The sequence below is a fragment of the Diceros bicornis genome, chromosome 24 (genome assembly GCF_020826845.1).
Source record: "Diceros bicornis minor isolate mBicDic1 chromosome 24, mDicBic1.mat.cur, whole genome shotgun sequence".
Lineage (NCBI taxonomy): Eukaryota > Metazoa > Chordata > Mammalia > Perissodactyla > Rhinocerotidae > Diceros > Diceros bicornis.
The window spans coordinates 28,320,458-28,339,865 of NC_080763.1; the positions used below are offsets into that span (position 1 = coordinate 28,320,458).

General features: G+C 37.4%; 1 protein-coding gene across 10 annotated transcripts in view; it reads right to left on the minus strand.

The window, feature by feature from the left end:
* CEP128 (centrosomal protein 128) overlaps positions 1 to 19,044 on the minus strand; it is a 393,976-nt gene extending 374,932 nt beyond the window's left edge. For 5 of the 10 annotated variants that reach the window (XM_058567474.1, XM_058567472.1, XM_058567476.1 and 2 more), the window contains exons 1-4: positions 18,874 to 19,043; positions 16,915 to 17,069; positions 1,901 to 2,062; positions 99 to 185 (exon numbers count right to left, since the gene is read on the minus strand). In XM_058567474.1, coding sequence (XP_058423457.1) covers positions 99 to 185; positions 1,901 to 2,047 — 234 coding nt within the window. In that variant the 5' untranslated portion in view covers positions 2,048 to 2,062; positions 16,915 to 17,069; positions 18,874 to 19,043. Of the gene's footprint in view, positions 1 to 98; positions 186 to 1,900; positions 2,063 to 16,914; positions 17,070 to 18,873 lie in introns of all 10 variants that reach the window. The other 5 variants (XM_058567481.1, XM_058567482.1, XM_058567479.1 and 2 more) reach the window with 3 other exon arrangements.
* Positions 19,045 to 19,408: the final 364 nt, after the last annotated feature.

Below are 19,408 nucleotides of genomic sequence, written 5' to 3' on the forward strand. Positions count from 1 at the left end.
TTCACAATGGTTATCTCCTTTATCTCACATCCACACTCAACAACTACATTTCCAAAAAGTGGGTAAGAGAAAATGCAAACATATGTAAACATTCTCACGTGTTCTATAGCGCCCGCCTGTCCATTACTATATTCCCGATACTGTCCAAGCATCTGGTCTACTTGTCGCAGGTTCCGACTGGTGTCCTTAAGAAAGAAAATGCACTTTATTAATTGTTCCAAACAATGTTTTTCCCAATCCATCTTAGTAGTAGGCCAAATGGCTAAGTCAATCATTTGTAAAAGGTACAATTTATATCATAGTTAAGTTGGATATCAATACACTTCATAAATATCAAATAAATCTTATTAACACCACTGAGAGAGAAACTCAAATCCATCTGCAATTCACTTGTGTAAAATCTGAAGCACATAATTTAAATCCTTATCCAAGGTTCCATAGTAAGACAGGAACAAAGCTGTAAATTGAAAAGAATCCTCATTACCAATTTGTGGGCCTCAACTAATTCACACCCTCTTTATAGAAAACGAATCCTGAAAGAACAAGTCTAGTAGATGGTGTGTAAGAGAAGCAAATCATTAGGATCAATGTTATTTCAATTATTACTTCAGCTCAGAGCTTGATTAGGAGAATAGAAAAAAAGTATTCTTTAACCTTTAGCTTATAAACAACAAATTTAGTTCTAATCACAACAAAAATGGTTTCCACTTAAACAGGCTAAGTTTCACCTGAGAGATTAATGGAGGCATTTCTTTGAAAAATATATAATTACTAATGTGTCTCACCGGTGGGAAAGTAAAGGATTTGTATTCCAAAAATTCATTGTTATGTTAGTTTAAATAAGTTTACAAAGAAAAAGACTTTGAGTTTTAAATCAAATTATGGCCTCTCCACCAGGAATGAGCCTCTTCTTATCTAAGCACACTAACCCAAAGCATTAAAAGCCCAAATCCATGCTTATCCAAGCAAAGCAAAAGTAAGGGATAAATGGGTAGGAAAAAATTCTATTTCTGAGTTTTCTTGTTTCCAGTGTGACTGTGCTACCCTTCCCCCACATCTTTCCCCAAGACCTTTCCATGGAGAGGATGTAAACTGCCTCCACTGAAACTTCCAAAGCCTGTCAGAGGTTAGCCTCTAGATCAAAATGTCATCTCAATATCATTCATCCATGAATAATGAACCTAGCCAAAATATGAGCAACTTCTCTAAAGGGACATGTCCACAAGAAACTAAACTATGGTAATTCCGACTGGTTTTACCCTCACGATATTTTATTTGGAAATACTGCCTTTTCCCAAAACACTTCCACAATCTGTCATATATTTCAAATATCTTTACTGACTGCGTTAGGCAGAATAATGACCCCCAAAAATCTCCAAGTCCAAATCTCTAGAACCTGTGTGTATGTTACCTCACATGGCAAAAGGGAATTTGCAGCTATGATTAAATTAAGGACCTAGAGATGGGGAGATTACCCTGGATTATTGGGTGGACCCAGTGTAATCACAAGCATCCTTAAAAGTGGAAGAAGGAAGCAGAAAAGTAGTCAGAGTGATGTGATGTGAGAAGGACTCAATCCACCCTTGCTGGCTTTGAAGGCGAAGGAAGGGACTACAAAACAAGAAATGTGAGCAGCCTCTCGAAGCTAGAAAAGGCAAGGGAACAGATATTCTCCTAGGGCCTCAAGAAAGGAATGTAGCCCTGACACCCTGATTTTAGTCCAATGAGACCAGTGTCAGATTCTGACCTACAGAACTGTAAGAAAATCAGTTTCTGTTATTTTAAGACATTAGTTTTGTGGCAATTTGTTACAGCAGCAAAAAAGCTAATACACTGACCACAACTATTTCTCAGCTGAAACTATTTAAAATCTATTAAATGCAACCATTGTTAAACTAACCTGTAAAGTACTTGTTATAGTGTTGACCTTCTCGGTGACATCTACTGTGGGATGATTTCGAATTTCCCTGTGTGTTGACCTGGCAGCCCATCGACTCAATCGGTCACGAGAGCGGAAGTGGTCTGAATCACTAGAGGATTCTGCCATTGATGTACACAAATCCTTAAAAATAAATCCAGGTCAAGGTCAATCAAATGGTAAAGAGCATGAAAATAAGAGATTATTTACTTTTTTATATTTTTAAGAATTTATACGTTAGTCCTTTGGCATATCATAATTTCCAATTTCACATAGCTTGAAAACACAAGTCACTTCCCCATGTAATACTCCTCCCTTTGTTTTTTTCTGACTTGAGAGAGCAATTCCTCAGATATGATTTTAGTCATGTTTACAACTCCAAATAATAATAATCCTTTATTTTGTGCAATGCTCCTAAATTTTAAAAGCACCTTCACATATAATATCTCATCTAATCTTACCAACAACATTGTCAACTAAATGGGACAGATAGACTGGTATCTCTATAATGAAAAAAAAAAGATATTCTCTAAGGCTAGGACCTGCAGGTCTCATTATCAGTCTGATGTCCATTCTACTAAGCTGTAAGAACATATGTACCTTTTTGGAATAGAATCTAGAGCCCAGAAATAAACCCACACATCTATGGACAGCTAATTTTCGACAAAGGAGCCAAGAACATACAATGGAGAAAGGAAAGTCTCTTCAACAAATAGTGTTGGGAAAACTGGACAGCCACACGCAAAAAAATGAAAATAGACCATTACCTTACACCATACACAAAAATTAACTCAAAATGGATTAAAGACTTGAATGTAAGACCTGAAACCATGAAACTTCTAGAAGAAAACATAGGCAGTACGCTCTTCGACATCAGTCTTAGCAACATATTTTCAAGCACCATGTCTGACCAGGCAAGAGAAACAATAGAAAAAATAAACAAATGGGACTACATCAAACTAAAAAGCTTCTGCACAGCAAAGGAAACCACCAACAAAATGAAAAGACAACCTAACAATTGGGAGAAGATATTTGCAAACCATACATCTGATAAGGGGTTAATCTCAAAAATATATTAAGAATTCACGCATCTCAACAAGAAAAAAGCTAACAACCCAATTAAAAAATGGGCAAAAGACTTGAACAGACATTTCTCCAAAGAAGACAGACAGATGGCCAACAGGCACATGAAAAGATGTTCAGCATCATTAATTATCAGGGAAATGCAAATCAAAACTACAGTGAGATATCACCTCACGCCCGTCAGAATGGCTAAAATTAACAAGACAGGAAACAACAAGTGTTGGAGAGGATGTGGGGAGAAGGGAACTCTCATACACTGCTGGTGGGAGTGCAAACTGGTGCAGCCACTATGGAAAACAGTATGGAGATACCTCAAACTTTAAGGATAGAACTACCATATGATCCAGCTATTCCACTGCTGGGTATTTATCCAAAGAACTTGAAAACACCAATGTGTAAAGATACATGCACCCCTCTGTTCATTGCAGTGTTATTCACAATAGCCAAGACATGGAAGCAACCTAAGCGCCCATCGAGGGACGAATGGATAAAGAAGATGTGGTATTTACACAGAATGGAATACTACTCAGCCATAAGAAACGATGAAATCCAGTCATTTGTGACAACATGGATGGACATTGAGGGTATTATGCAAAGTGAAATAAGTCAGAGGGAGGTCAAATACCATATGATCTCACTCATTAAGTAGTAGATAATAACAACAAACAAACACATAGAGACAGAGATTGGATTGGTGGTTACTAGAGAGGAAGAGGGGAGGGAGGGGGGTGAAAGGGATAATTAGGCACATGTGTGCAGTGATGGACTGTAATTCGTATTTAGGTGGTGAACATGAGAACATAATGTAATCTATGCAGAAACAGAAGTATAATGATGTACGCCTGAAATTTTTACAGTCATAAACCAATGTTACCGCAATAAACAAACAAATAAACAAAAGAACACATGTACTTTTAAACAAAAATACAACACACACAGAAGAACCTAAAATAGAGAATCCATTCAGTATACAGTGAATACTCTCATGCACCTTAATTTAAAATATAGTGGAATTTAAAAAATGTTATAACAGAGGTACAAATTCTACAATAATAAATAGGTGAGAAGATGGCATCTTCAACATCTCCACCAAAATAGAAAGTCAAACATCCTGAGTACAACTTCATAAGTAGAAAATTTTCTAAATATGCTTTCCTCCCATCCTTACCTCAATTTTCTATTTAATGCAAAAGAAAGTTTTTCATGCAAGACAATCCCAAAAGTTTCAAAAATCTTTTATAGAAGTTGAAGAAACAAAATATATTTAGAACAAAGAAGCATCAAAGGAAACTTAATTAATGAAAAGTATGGAGTACTCCAATAATTTCACTTTTTGCTTAGTTGAGGATTAACTTAATCTTTAACATTAATTGTTACAATCTTCCTAAAATCTATATGGCTATTTTTTTCTGGCTTTTTAAATATAATGCGATGAAATCTTTCTTTAATGATCTAGGATATTCTGGACTTTTTGGATCTTTATTCTGAACACATCTGAGGAAGTACATGACCATACATCTAAAGCAAAGATAACGGGAATTTGCTAAATATGTCAAGATCCTAGAGCATTTAATGAAAGCAGTCATGTTTTTAAAATGTTAGACAAAACTAAATAAAAAGCTAAACAAGCAAGGACCCTTGCTGTGAGTTTAGGTTTCTCAAAGGGAACTACAGTCTGTCCTTGCAGCATCAAAAAAAGAATCAATGGGGGCTGGCCCGGTGGTGCAAGCGGTTTAAGTGCGCGCGCTCCGCTGCTGCGGCCCAGGGTTCGCCAATTCGGATCCCGGGCGCACAGCAAGGCATCATTTGTCGGGCCATACTATGGCGGCGTCCCATATAAAGTAGAGGAAGATGGACACGGATGTTAGCCCAGGGCCAGTCTTCCTTAGCAAAAAGAGGAGGATTGGCAGATGTTAGCTAAGGGCTGAGCTTCCTCACAAAAAAAAAAAAAAAAAATCAATGGAACATACAACTTCTCCGCACTAACTGAAACACGGCTGGAGAACACCCTGTCAAAGACTTATATGCCTCTCCTCTGACCATGCCTCTCACCCTCCTTCCACATCTATCTTCTCTGGTTCCTGCCTCCCTTCTCCTGTCTACAAGTACAAAGGTGTAGTGCCCATGATGTAGCTCCTTCCCACATCAGGAAACATGAAGAAGTGAAGGCTAATGCAACTGTTTGCCTTTGCTTTTCCTGGATCACAACTGTTTCAGTCCAAAAAACAAAGTCAAGAAGAAAGAAATCTGAAATGTAAAGTTCACCTTTTAAACTTAGGAAATCACTTCTGTGTGTTTGTCTCATAAATCTATGCCACATGACCTAAAATCTTAGTCAATCTAATTTAAAGTACTTTCCAGCGTTTTCCATTAGCGAAAGCAGGAAAAACCAACATTTTCTGAGAGCCTGCTATCATGCCAGGTACGATACGGATGCTCACATAGACAATCCAATTTAATTCTCATAACAACTTATTAAAATCGGCATCATTAACCCTTAATTTACAGAGGATACTGAGGCTAAGAGATGTCAAGTAACATGTCCAACTCCATACCGTGATTATAAGCAGTAGACCCAGGATGCAGACCCAGGATTCAGCCTGGCTTCTCTACCTTCAATACTCTCTTCATTCCACTGCACCCTACTGTCCCTTAAACATTAAGAGTAAACAATCTTAACAATTAGCAAAAATTGCTAAAGACAGCAGCAAGTCCTGGCTCACGTGTGTCTACAGACTCCTCAACTCCCTCTCATTTCATTTAAGCATAAAGTATCAAGGACAGGGGGAAATTAAGCAGTAACATGAAACCTTTATTAGGCACCAGGAAAAAAACTAAGTTGCATATCTATGCTACATGTCATAAAGAGCCCTGAAAACAAATCAAACCGTTAGCCTTAGAGTACAGGCATTTTTATTTCCTTATTCCTTCTATCTCTTGTATAGTGGAAAATAATAATGATGCCTGGATCTGTCAAAATTCTATAGCTAAAAGCATAATAATTTTAACTTTAACAAGTCATAATTTTGGAAACTACATTGAAGTTAAGAAATCATCAGGTAGAATAAAAAGGTGACATTGAAAAAGTCAAGTGTTTCACATATGTACAGTGGCAGATAAAAACTAGACTACTGGTGGTAAACACCAGGCAGTCTATACAGAAACTGAAACATAATAATGTACACCTGAAATTTACACAATGTTATGAGCTACTTTGACCTCAATAAAATAAAAAGAAAAAAAAAAGAAAAAGCCAAATGTTTACTACAATGATTGTTGGTGAGAACAAGGAGCAAAATAACCATCTTTGGGACAACCTGATTTTTCTAAGAGTACGAAAATTTTAATAATAATCAGTTATCTATACATAATTTCAATGGATATAAATGGTATATCAGACTCCTTTTTTTAAAATTTTTTTTATTGCAGTAACATTGGTTTATAACTGTATAAATTTCAGATGTACATCATCAGACTCCTTCTAACGAGCAGACAATTTAAGATTCAACTTGACAACAAATAGCGATAACTGAAAATTTTAGGGTTATTTTCAATAATTTGGAAAAATGTTTAAAATATAAAATAGCAGAAAGACTAATATGATAAGCATGCATGTATCTACCACCTATAGCTAATAAATACTTTTTTATTTCTATTATTTTATTATTCTTATTCTATTTCTATTATCTTGCTATTCCTACTATTTTATAAGAATATATGCTTACTATTACTCTTATTCCCCATTCTGACATATGTGCTTCTAATATTTTTAATAAAATATTTAGAACACTATAAATTAAGTCTTAGTCTCCTCCACCCCACTCTCCACCCAGTACTATTCCTGCCGCACCGCCCCAGGGATAACTACTGGCATGATTTTGTATTTAACTCTGCAGGCCGTATTTTTATACTCTTACCAGAGGTGTCTGTACCTCACAGTCTTTCTTAATGGAACACACACTATAACCAGTTGATAAATATTAACAGGTGAAGATATGGGGTATCTGAATTTAACTGTAAAAGAGAAAATCTTAGCAGCAGTAAATAAAATTGTGTCAATCACACATTCTTCGTTCACCGTTAAGAATGTATTATTTAACACTACAATTAAAATTTTTCAAAAGCATTGTGTATCCTAGCATCAGTGGCATTAATGACAATTGACCAGGCCTCTGAAAATCTTCTCCCTAGTGAAACGGTCCCCAAAGAATTAGATTCATTCATGTTGATAAACGCATACTTAAGAGTGGTCACATAAGAAAACAAATACGCATGGCTATGAAAAAAATGTTCTACCTAATAACCTAAGAAATATAAATTAAACAATGAGATGCTTTTCTAGCCTACTAAGTTGTAGGTAGGGCCACGTCACTAGTTCTCACCAATTGATGAGCTAAAGAAATGGGATCACAATGTCAATCTCTGTTTCATAAACTGAAGAGTACTAGCTGGCCGTAGGAACCATTTATCATGAGTTTATGAGCTAAAAGAATAATTTTTTTAAATTATGAATGATTCTTTGTAATTTTGCTGAAAGACAGATTCAAAAACTGACTCTTTTAAAGAAACATTCTAAATACTGGAATGAACTTCAAAGTTGAAGGACTATGTTAAAACATATCAATGTGTACTGACATAGCTTAAGCTATCTGCTTTGGAAAACAAATTAAAAATGGTTCATGAATGATATTTCATCACATTACAATTTGAAGCCCAAAGAAGAATTATTAAGCCTAGTAGAAAAACATCTACGTATGCTCAAGAAAAATCTTCATCATTGTTAAAGATTTAAAAGCAAAAAGTTCTGTTGGTTTAGAAATCCATTCTTATTATCATAAGAAATTTCAGCAAAACATTTGTCGATAAAAGACAGAGTTGTTAAATTTGAAGAATGATTGAAGAACTCTTAAAGAACAATTTAAAAAGCTGAATTACCTGAATTCTAGTTAAAGGCGAGAAAGGCATTTCCTTCAACTGGAGAAAAAGCAGTAAATAAATACTTTCTTCAGCTTACTACCACCTACTGGTACAACAAAATTTCTCACTGATGAGAAAGCAATAATATTTACGCTGTCTGCTTTTCAGAGGCTGAGATTTTGCCAAGACTCTAGAGAGGACGAAGATGGGTGACCTTGGGTGAAAGTCTCCAGTCTTAGACAAAGCTCTGGGTCTGAAACCAGATGGTACAATTCTTAGAATAATTTATCTAGCTGTTCCCAACACATCAGTATTTAAAGGCATAAATATTGTTGCTTCTGCCTTAATGAACCTTATAAAGAAGACATACGGCCATGGAGCAAGTAATGAACTCTCCTCCCACTGAGGCTCTATCCATCAAAAACAAATGCCCTGTGGCCGGCCCCGTGGCTTAATGGTTAAGTGCGCGCTCCGCTGCTGGCGACCCGGTTTCAGATCCCGGGCGGCGCACCGACGCACCGCTTCTCCGGCCATGCTGAGGCCGCGTCCCACATACACCAACTAGAAGGATGTGCAACTATGACATACAACTATCTACTGGAGCTTTGGGGGGAATAGATAAATAAATAAAGTAAAAAAAAAAAAATTTTTAAATTAAAAAAAAAAAACAACTAATGCCCTTATGCAAACCTGAACGCTGCGATCAGAGAGAGTAAAACTGCACTCAACCCTGTAGTAAGAGGACTGGCAGTGAGTCGTTACAAACTCCAGACCACCTCTTTTGTTATTTGACCTAAAGAGCCCTCTGATTGTCTTCATTATAATGATGCACATTTGTATGTATGAGAGCTGTAATTTATTGATTCTCAAGTCTCTTTTCCTCAGAGCCAGTTTAAAACAATTAGGATTTGCAAGCTGTTCCATAAAAGATAAGCACCCAGCATCAGGGATGATATTGCACAAAGGTTGACGAGTGCATGTTAAGTAGCTGATTGCTTCTGTGCCTCAGCTGTCCCTGTCCAAAGCAACTGTCCTCAACGAGCATGTTCAAGGTAATGATGTTGATATTTAAGGGGTTTGGGGGAGATGGAATGTATTATAAGCTTCATCACTAACCAAGTTCAAATTTTAGAATGCATTTCTCACTGCTTCAATAGCTGTAGGACTTGAGAGCTTTGCCTCATCCTTCAAGTGAAAAGGTTAACAAGCCAGCAGAGGTTACCAGGTACAAACAATTATCAGTTGTGCCTGTCTTCTTTATATCACCGCTCCTCTGTAACTTAATCTCCTTAAACTCTTTTGGGAAATTCATATAAGATCAAAATCAACCATCCATCAGCCAGTTCTCTGTTAAGTCAGTACATAATGTAAGACAAAGGAAACAGAATCAAAGAGATGCTTACAACAGATTCATGCATTCATCATGTACTGAACTGTCACTACATTAGAAATGAAAGATGAAAGTAAGTAAAGAAATCAGAATCCTTGATGGGAGAGAAAGATTTGTAAAAGCGCTATATATGGTGAGCTAAGTAATACAATAAAATGGCAGGGAAATTGGGTCAGGATCCTTCCACTCATCTGGAAGGATGAGTATAAGCTTGACAGATGGATGAGATAAGTAAACACGATCCAGTTAGAAACCATCTGTCTCAGAGGAACTAGAGAGGGTACAAATAAGCAGAGCTCATGCATCCATCCACCAGGGCATGTATTTAAAACTGTCTCCAGATATTGCTAAATGTCCCCTGGGGTGGGGGCCAGGAGGGGATGGGTGGATAAAATCATCCCCAGTTGAGAACTTCTGACTTAGAGAATTAATATTTAAAAATATATATATACATATACATATGTGTGTATATATATTTAAATATATATATACGCACACTAGAGTATATATAGAGATAGACATAAATATGTATATATATACACACTAGATTTGATGTTTGATTGTATGTTCTACTTATTCCTGTTTCTGCCATCCATTCTCCCCAACACACACAACTCACACACACACACCTCTATTCCTTGGGCGAAGGCAGGCAGGCTCAGCCCCAGGCTGCATTTTTCCCTTTGGCCCAGCACCTCAGGGTACAAGGGAAGAGTCACATGGGCCAGTGCCCACCAAACAGGGAGCAGGGGCATTTCTGTAACAGGTCATTAAGCACACAAAATCACTGCTCACTCAGACATGGAGACAAAAACTAGTAGCTGCTCAGATAATTATATATGTGCCAGTTGTTAAAAATCAGTGCAGTTTTAAAAGAAAATAAAGTTACTTAATAAGCCTCCCCCCGTCTCACAAGCAGAATGACAGCTATTTTAGACACATACACCCACACATACTTCTAAAATAAATAAGGCAGTTTACAAAATTAAATAAAAGTAAAACATGTCAGGATAAAAAACAATAAACAAGAATTCAAGGAAAAAAAGAAAACTTAGAGAAATGGGTGCTGACAAAACCCCTGAGATGGATTTATTACTTGTAATTAAGCCCTGGAAATGCACACTTGCATTTGCTGTCAGAAAAATAAATAAATAAATACTACAATATTCCCAAAATAGCAGACAAGAATGAAGTCCTCTCAGGGTGCACACAACCTCTACTAATTGTCCAAACCACCCCAGACTGGGCAAGAGATCAGCATGGAGAAAGACGGAGCTAGAATCTCCGAGTTTCTGACACCATTTTGTTCAAATCAGAGGTTGAAAACTGCAGGACTACAGATCAAATCCAGCCAACCAACATGTATTTTAAAATAATGCTCCCTCTGTTATTTTAAAATTTTAATTTGAAAACAAAGAGACTTCACATAAAAATTCTAATTTCCAGCTTCTCTTGAAAAATGCAAAGATCTGGCAACACTGGGGATGGAGTTTCTCACGGCAACAGAGACAAGGACAGTGGCTGCCCTACAGTAGGGCATGCACCTTCCTGTCTGTCCCAGTGCCCACCGGGCCTGCTGCATGCAGTGACTGGTCCCACTTAGCAGTTGAGTTTGCAACCCTATTTTGGATAAAGAACCAAGACAGAGGAAGTTTACCAGCCTCACTGCCCAGTTAAAAGTAAGCAATTCAACTGAGAAGAATTAGTCAAGGTTAAATGTTCAAGAGTTAATGCTTTCCTCTACAGACCAGAAGGGAAATTGCATAATACAGATTCGATATTAGCCATCGACTATAAAACCAGAACAAGATACTACCCCTGAGCAAAAGGACTTGATTTTAAGCAAACTATTTAGAATGTTTTCCTATTGTACGTATCAGAAACCATATTCAGAACAAAGGTGTAGTACACTGCATAGTTTGGCTCTAATTCTTCACCCCTCCCTGTACATACTACTGCCCTCCTACCATAGGTGGAGTTACCTGCTCAGGGCCCTGCCTCTGGGCTCAGCTATATGACCTGCTTTGGCCAATAGGATTTTCGCTGACAGGGCACAAGCAGAGGCTTGAAATGGGATTACACACTGGAACTTGCTCCCCTGCAACTCCTCCAACACCAAGAGGACATGCTCAGGCTCTCCTGTTGGAAGGTGTGGGCTACCTGGATGCCCCAATGGCTTCCAGCTTTGATCTGCAGCCAGCCAGCTAAGCCCAGACAAATGAGTGAGTCTAGCCATGCACAAACAATAAATGTTTATTGTTGTATGCCTCCAAGGTTTTATTTGTTATGGAGCAAAGGCTAACTGATATATATAGTTTACTAATAAATCATTTGATTTGGTTCAGAAGATGGTTCATTTGCTGAAGTTTCCTCTCAAGCCTACTCTCCTTGAAAAAACAGGTTGGTTTCAGACTGGCTTCTAACGGTGGAAGAAAAAAAAGGAGATTCAAATTAGGATGCACAAAATAAGCACAATCAATTGATACAAAGAGTGAGTGACAGGCTAGCAATTTTTGAGAAAAAAGAATCCTAAGCAATCATAGGCAGCAGCTGGAGCTATTTATTTGTTTCCTGTAACATTAAGCTTTTCATGAGAAACAAGCTCTTTCGTAAGTTTATTATAAAGCATACTTGTTTTCTTCCTCCTAGTTTTTAAAGCAGAAACAGAAACTCTTCTTGACTTTCCTAGTGAATGAAACAACACTAGAAATTTTAAGGGAAATATTTCTTATTGCTATTTATACCTTAAATCTGCATATTGCTTTATGCTTTACAAAGCATTTTCATTAGCATTTTCTCTTTTGATCTCCATTTCAATCCTGTAAAGTTAGTATAATGACAACCCTTTACTTTCGCTGCTAAAGGAAAATGAAGCTTTGAGTAAAATACTTGTCCACAGTTGCTTGGCTAAAAAGTTACAATAACAGAAGAGAACTCATATCTTGTGTCTCTAAGCAAGTGCTTCTTCCACAGCATTCTTAGTTGCAAAAGAATTTTGTAAATTCCAAATACATTGCCCATTCACTGAAATATTTTCTTTGTCCTTCCCTACCATATTTCTTATGATCCATCCTCTCCCCTCCAAGAAATGCACTGAAGGCCAGAAAATTCCATCTCTACTTATTTACTTAGAACTAAAGGTTTATACACTGAATATAAGATAATAAAGTATTAAATACGTAAATCTGCTATAAATCCAACTTTCTACAGCTCTTTTAAGATGTCTTTTAAATAATCCTTTCTCTTGTTAAGAATATTTACAACTTGGGGCCAGAGCCATGGCGTAGTGGTTAAGTGCACGGACTCCGCTGCTGGCGGCCCGGGTTCGGATCCCGGGCGTGCACGTAGGCACTGCTTGTCAGGCCATGCTGTGGCGGCATCCCATATAAAGTGGAGGAAGATGGGCACAAACGTTAACCCAGGGCCAGTCTTCCTCAGCAAAAAGAGGAGGATTGGTAAGGATGTTAGCTCAGGGCTGATCTTCCTCACAAAAAAAAAAAAAAAAAGAATATTTACAACTTCTTTTAGGCAGAAAATCACTCCTATTTTTTCAGAAACCACATCCTAAAACCTTTTAAAAAAGGCATTTTCTCTTCAGTGGATATGTATTTTCTATTTCTCTTTTTCCTTCACTCTTTGTCAGTCCCCATCTTTCTTTCTTCCCTCGCTCTTCTTTTACGTTATATCTTTAGATCTTTCTTTTAACTCTTCTATAATAAAGAACTGGAATTCATTTTTATTGTACTTATTGACATGTCTATTCAAGAATTTTGTATTTCTCATTCTTAATTTTAAAAGTGAATAAACAGAATGATTTGTATATTCTTTCCAAAATACAATACAAACTTCTAAATTTAAAAAAAGGTAATGGGAGTTCTTAACTTTGTACCAAGAACAGTTTCCTGGAATGTTTTTAAATATATACATACAAATTTAAAAAGAATAGGATTAGAAAGAAATCCAATTACAATGAAATATAGTTCAATATCATTTAAAATCAATTATATTTAATTATTGGGAGTACATAGCTGGGAACCACAGTTAAGAATTTCAATTTCAAAAACCTCCAAAAAACACAAGTTGAAATAATAATGGTGAATAGCTAATGCTGTAACATCATAGATTGTTGTATGACTATAACTCTATAAGGTAAGTACTATTTTCATCATGCTATATACACAAGAGGCTTAAAGCAGCTAAGTCAGATACCCGAGGTTACACAGCTACCAAGTGGCAGAACCGAGCCTTGAACCTTTCTCCAAGGCCCAGATTCCCACTGCCCACATGATTGAGTCTAGATTCTTGAATCCGAAATTTAAGACCCTCAGCAAGCCACTCTTCTCTTCAACAAAAAAAAACACAGAAAACATAAGGCCTACATTCAGCTGTTACACCAGCTATTTTCCTACCACTTTCATCCTCCACTAACGTCAGTAGTTCTGTCTGGAATGCCTTCTGCTGTCTACTATTGCCATCCATTCAAATTCCACTCATCTTTCCAGACATAGCTCAAATAATACAATCTCAAGTGCAGCCTTCCATCTCCAGCCAGAAGTGATCTTTCCGCCCTCTGCATTCTTAAAGCTCTACAATTACAGCAAGACATTTATTAAACATGTCCATGAAATGAAATTATTTGTGCCAGGAAACTTTTTTTTTTTTCAAATTCTCAAATATGTCATGCTCATCTCACCATCAAACCTATGCTGGATTCACTGCTTGGAACATTCTTTTCACTCCTTTTGCCTTGGCTAACGCCTACTTTTCCTTCAAGTCTCAGTTTAGAGGAAACTTCTCCTAGAAAGCCTTCCTGCACTGCCCCCATCCCAACTCTGAGCCAAGTGCCCACACTGGACACCACCTCATCACAGCTCTTTACTTGTCTGTCCCCCCAGTAGACTAAATCTCATTGGAGACTGCGTTTATTTTGTTCACAGTTGTATTTCAACACCTAGCATAGTGCCTGGCATGTAGTTGGAACATTTTTAAATGAATTTACAATTAAATTATCCTTATTATCCTGTCTGATTAATCCAGAGACAAATTTCAAAGTACAGGACTTTGTGATTACTAAGTACTAATTAAATATAATCATTGGATGAAATAATTCTTGTGGTAAATGGCCTAGATTAATTATCTTAAGTCTTCAAATAATATGGATCAAACTGCAAAATAGTATAAATATGAAGATTTGATATGTCTATTCTAGAGTAAACAAAGATAAACATTTGAAATTCATTTGAATACATGTGTTAAAACATATAACTGAATCAAACCTAGAAGATTTGCTTGAATTATTGCACATAATTTCATCATTGTCATTTGCAGCTACCTGCATTCCTCAATTATTATTTATCTGTTCTATAAAGCTCTAATCTCCAAATTTCCCAGGCTCTTTATCATCTGGGTCCATTCTCAGCACTGTTTCAATGTACCAATTGCCGCTCATAAGTAAACCCATTCTCGCCATTTTGAAGCCTTCACTCTTCCACCATCAAGCTTTTTCCTTCTTTCTACAATGTATAAAATTCCCTCTCTCTTATTCCTTTAAAGTAATAATCATAGTTCACTACTTCCACAATGTCTCTCTTCATTCAGAAGAGCCTAATTCAGGCTTAGCTTTAATTCACTTATCCATTCTTCTATGAGCTCATTCATTCACGAGCATTCATTCATTTATACATGAGCACCTGTTTCATGGCAAACCCTGTGCATACAGTAGATTCTAAATGCTCATCAACTAAATGAATTCATGTAACCACAAATACTCCCATCTCCCAAACACTCCAAGCACAAGCAATGTACAGATCTATGTTAAAGGTTTCAGGGAAGTGTGAATATGTGATAAAGGCCTGATAAGCCTCTTAGGATCATTCATAATTATCGATAACAAGACACCAGAAACAAGGTTAGAAAACTAAAGAACTCAGAAAAATATCTGCATTATATAGGAACCAAAGACTTCATCATCTTTTTTAAAAAAAATAGTAAAAGGTACAAAGGATATATAAAGAGGCAATTCACAGAATATAAATGGCCCTAATAAATGTATAACACACTTTATTTCACTAAAGAATTGTAAATGAAACTAATAAAATGATATTCTTGTTTATCTGTTTTGTACAGATGAAAAAAAGCTTTCACCACCAGGGTTGACAAGGGCACACCTTGCTCTAAGAATATTAACTAGAATAGCTTTTCTGGAGAACAATCTGGCAAGACAAGTAAAAATAAGTAATATGCATGTGTTTTGACCCAAAGATTCTACTTCTATGAATATCATCCTAGGAAAACAAAAGGAGATGTATATATGTATACATATATAAAATATATGTATACATCTCATTTGTAGATAAGAGTTTCGTTGCAGAATTATTTATAGTAGTAAAAAAATAAGAAAAAAAACACAAATCCACTAATAAGGGATACATTAAATGTATCTTGTCATTTGGGATTCTATGCAGCAGTTAAAAAAAACAAGGTAGAATTTTATGTGTTTACATGTAATAATACATTATTACAAAAAGAAAAACACACTATAGAATAGTATGAATATATTGAAACATTTCATATTAGAATCAACCCAGTGACATTATTACATAGATAACAATGAATCTACTCTAGATTATTTTTATATCATTCCCAAATGTGTCAAGACGGCAGTTGAGAATTTCTGGGCTAAAGTATCCTATCAGGCCCCTCCAGCCCTAAAATTCTTTAATTCTAGGAACTTTGTATAGCATAGATCTCAGACACAGTGTTATCACAAGGCCCTAACGAGTCTCCCCTATATATCTAAACGCCCTTTATCAAAATGCAACACGAAAATGCTAAAAAGTGTCCAGATTTTTAAGCATATGTTGCTAAAATTGGGTTAACACTATATCCTTGATTATCAATCACAATTCATGTTGAATATGTACATTTTACAAAAATCACAAATTACAACTCTCTCTTATCTCAATAATAATATAAAGACCATTATACATATCTTGAAAAAACTAAGAAAGATAATAGAACCCTTTGAACATTTAAAAAGATAAATAACAGTAAACGCTGCTGTATATGGTACACTTAATCTAAAAACGCTATCATTCAAGTCCTATTAGAGGACAATCATAAACAGCAACGTGGCCTCTTTGTAATGGGCAGGACTCGGATTTGGAGTCAGAAGACCTGGGGATGAAGGCCTCTCTTTTAGCTCCAGAATCCCAAGCAAATCAAATAACCTTTTTGAGCCTTAACTGCCTCACTTGTAAAATGAAGATAAGCATAATAAAACTGTAAAATGAAAATAAACATAATAAAAAGCATAAAATACATATATATATAACATGTAAAAATGTGCCTAATACCGGCCTGGGACAAAATAGGTTCTCAATAGGTTGTCTAACAGAAACAGTTGCATCATTGTTGCTTTTGTTAAGGTACCTAGTTTGTTCTCCTGAATTTTTGTAACAATGTATGCACAACCATCCTATTTTATTTTTAGACTACATGTTAGGGGTTTCTTGCCCCTCAAAAGTCTATTTGTTGACATATTCTTTTCCACTATAAATATGCAAAAATTCGTTATCGCAGAAACTCAGGGAGAAAGCATACTTACAAAGCGCACCCCCAAAACTCCGTGCTGCTCTCCTCTGAGCTCAGTGCTCTTCGTAGGCACATATGTCTGCCTCCTATCATTTCTTCATGAGGTTCAGGGCAAAAGGCCTAGTCAAGTAGATGATCTTTAGTTGCCCCTACAATTTCCCAAACCACCTACAGATAAATGAAACAAGGGGGTAAAACACACCTACAATCTTAAATTTTTTTAAATAATAAAACATGACAATAAGCTCACCCCCACTATACACTGTTTACGGCATATCAGAGAAGAGAGAAAATGCTCCTTGGGTCATGCAAAAGCCCCACTGAACTCACAGGAATTCTTCACATCCAAATGTCCGGCCAGCATACGCTGGTGACTTCCACCCATGCCTGGTCACCCCTTGGGCTGGCTAGATCACGTTGCAGTGTGAATTGTAGCACAAGTCTAGCCAAAAGTACTGTCCCAGAGCATGTCTATCAGTGGGTAAACTAAGGCAGGTAATGAAATTAACATGTTACTTCTGAATTTAATGCCCTAACTGTATTTCTAAGCCAGTTAATGAACTATATGCTAGCACTCCTAAGCGAAGTATTTTAAAAGCTGCCCAGTGCTTCCCACATTTAGTACTGCAATTAAATACATAAAATGTCTTTGGCTGTAGGAAAGAGCTGTGGACAGAAATATTTTCAACTCTTTGAGACTGCTCTCAAAGCAGTCTGTTAGAATCCACAGAAAGTTACCCACAGAACTGGTAGTTGTCCACAAACCACCTCAAGAAAAAAGGTATTCTGGAAAAGTTAATCAAAATAAACTGTCCAAAGAGAGTTCAAAGGGACCCAGGTCGTGCGATGAGAGAGGACGTGTTGAGCGGACACAGGTATGAAGCATACTTCACTCTTCTAACAAAGCAGCAACCCTCGCCCCATGACATGAGTCAGAGACAACCAAACCTCTCTTTGCCAATGTGAAACTGCCAAAGTTTTAATCTTCTATCTGTGCTGTCCAATACAGTAGTCACTAATGTGGCTAGTGAGCTCTTGAAATCGGGCCAGTTCAAACTGACATGTGCTGTTAGTGTAAAATACACTCCAGATTCTGAAGACTTAGTACCATTTTAAAAAAACAGGATGTAAAATATCTCAAGTTTCATATTGACTACATGAAAAAATGTTGGATATATTGTGCTAAATAAATTATTAAAATTAATTTCACCAGTTTCTTTTTTACTTGTTTAATGTGGGTACTAGAAGATTTAAACTTGCACGTGTGGCTCACATTATATTTTTATTAGCACAGTTCTGCATAACTCATAAAAATAAATGATACATACCGAGCTCTTCCACCGTGCCAGACCCTATGCTAGAGACTTTACATAATACTCAGAACAATGCCGCAAAGCCATTTTACAGGACTTCTGCAAAAGCAATAAGCTCCATTAACCCAATAAAGGATGCAGCTGGAATTTAGTGTCAGGTGTTCCTAAGAAATAACTCAAACCGACTGTTAACAGCTAACGTTGGGGCAACTCCCATGTTGGCAGAGGAAAGGCAGGTCACGGATACAGCGTCCCTGCGGGTAGCAAACTTTTGTTAACTATAGAACCGGTACAAAACGTCAAGTTATATCCCAGGCCAGGCAAGTACAGCCAGAATGAGGCCAATCTGCTTGACAGCTCAAGCCTCGCAGCTTCTACCAGAAGGACAGGCTGCTCCCAAAAAGAGGACAAATTCCCTGGATAATTTGGCCAGGACCTGACTGTGGACACCCATGCTAAGGAAGGCGGGCATCGGGACACCAGGCCCACCGTCTTCCCCGACCTTTGACACACACTCCACCCATCCACAGCCCTGCCCCAGATCTTCGCGCAGCTTTGGTATCCCCACCCTTGGGACGAGGGGAAGTGGGACATAAAACGTCTACGTTAAGATAGGGAAGTGGTAAAGAAAGGGCAAGGGGGCGGTTGGGAGCAGGTACCTGAGATAGAAGAGGACTCCAGGCCCTTAATGCCGGATCATCGCCGAGGCCCCACCCGGCTCCCACAGCCACCAGTGACCCACAAGGTGCAACTGACCAGACGCTGCGGCGCAACCGACTCTGCTGTCCCCAGACTCGCAGCTATGGCAACTTGAACTAGCCGCCCAGCAGCAGCGAGTGTACAGGACCCCGCTGCTGTCGCTTGGCCCTCTGGGAGTTGTAGTCCATCTCATGCTCAAAAACAAGGAGTTAATAACGGAGAGAGTCTCTAAGGTAAACTACAAGTCCCAGGATGCCATACGACTGGTCTTCGGGTGACTTTCCCGGAAGAAGCCGGATTAGTTGCACCCCAGTCTCTGGGCCGCGCCCTCTTGCCCTCTTCTTTTTTTTTTTTTTAAAGGGCCAGTAGGTTCTATAGGAGGCAAACACCGGATAGTGAATTAGAATTTGGCTATACTTTAATCAGAAAAGTCTAAAATATTTACTTTTAAAAAAATAAGAAAAATTTAAAGTAGTTGCAGTAGTACATAGACTA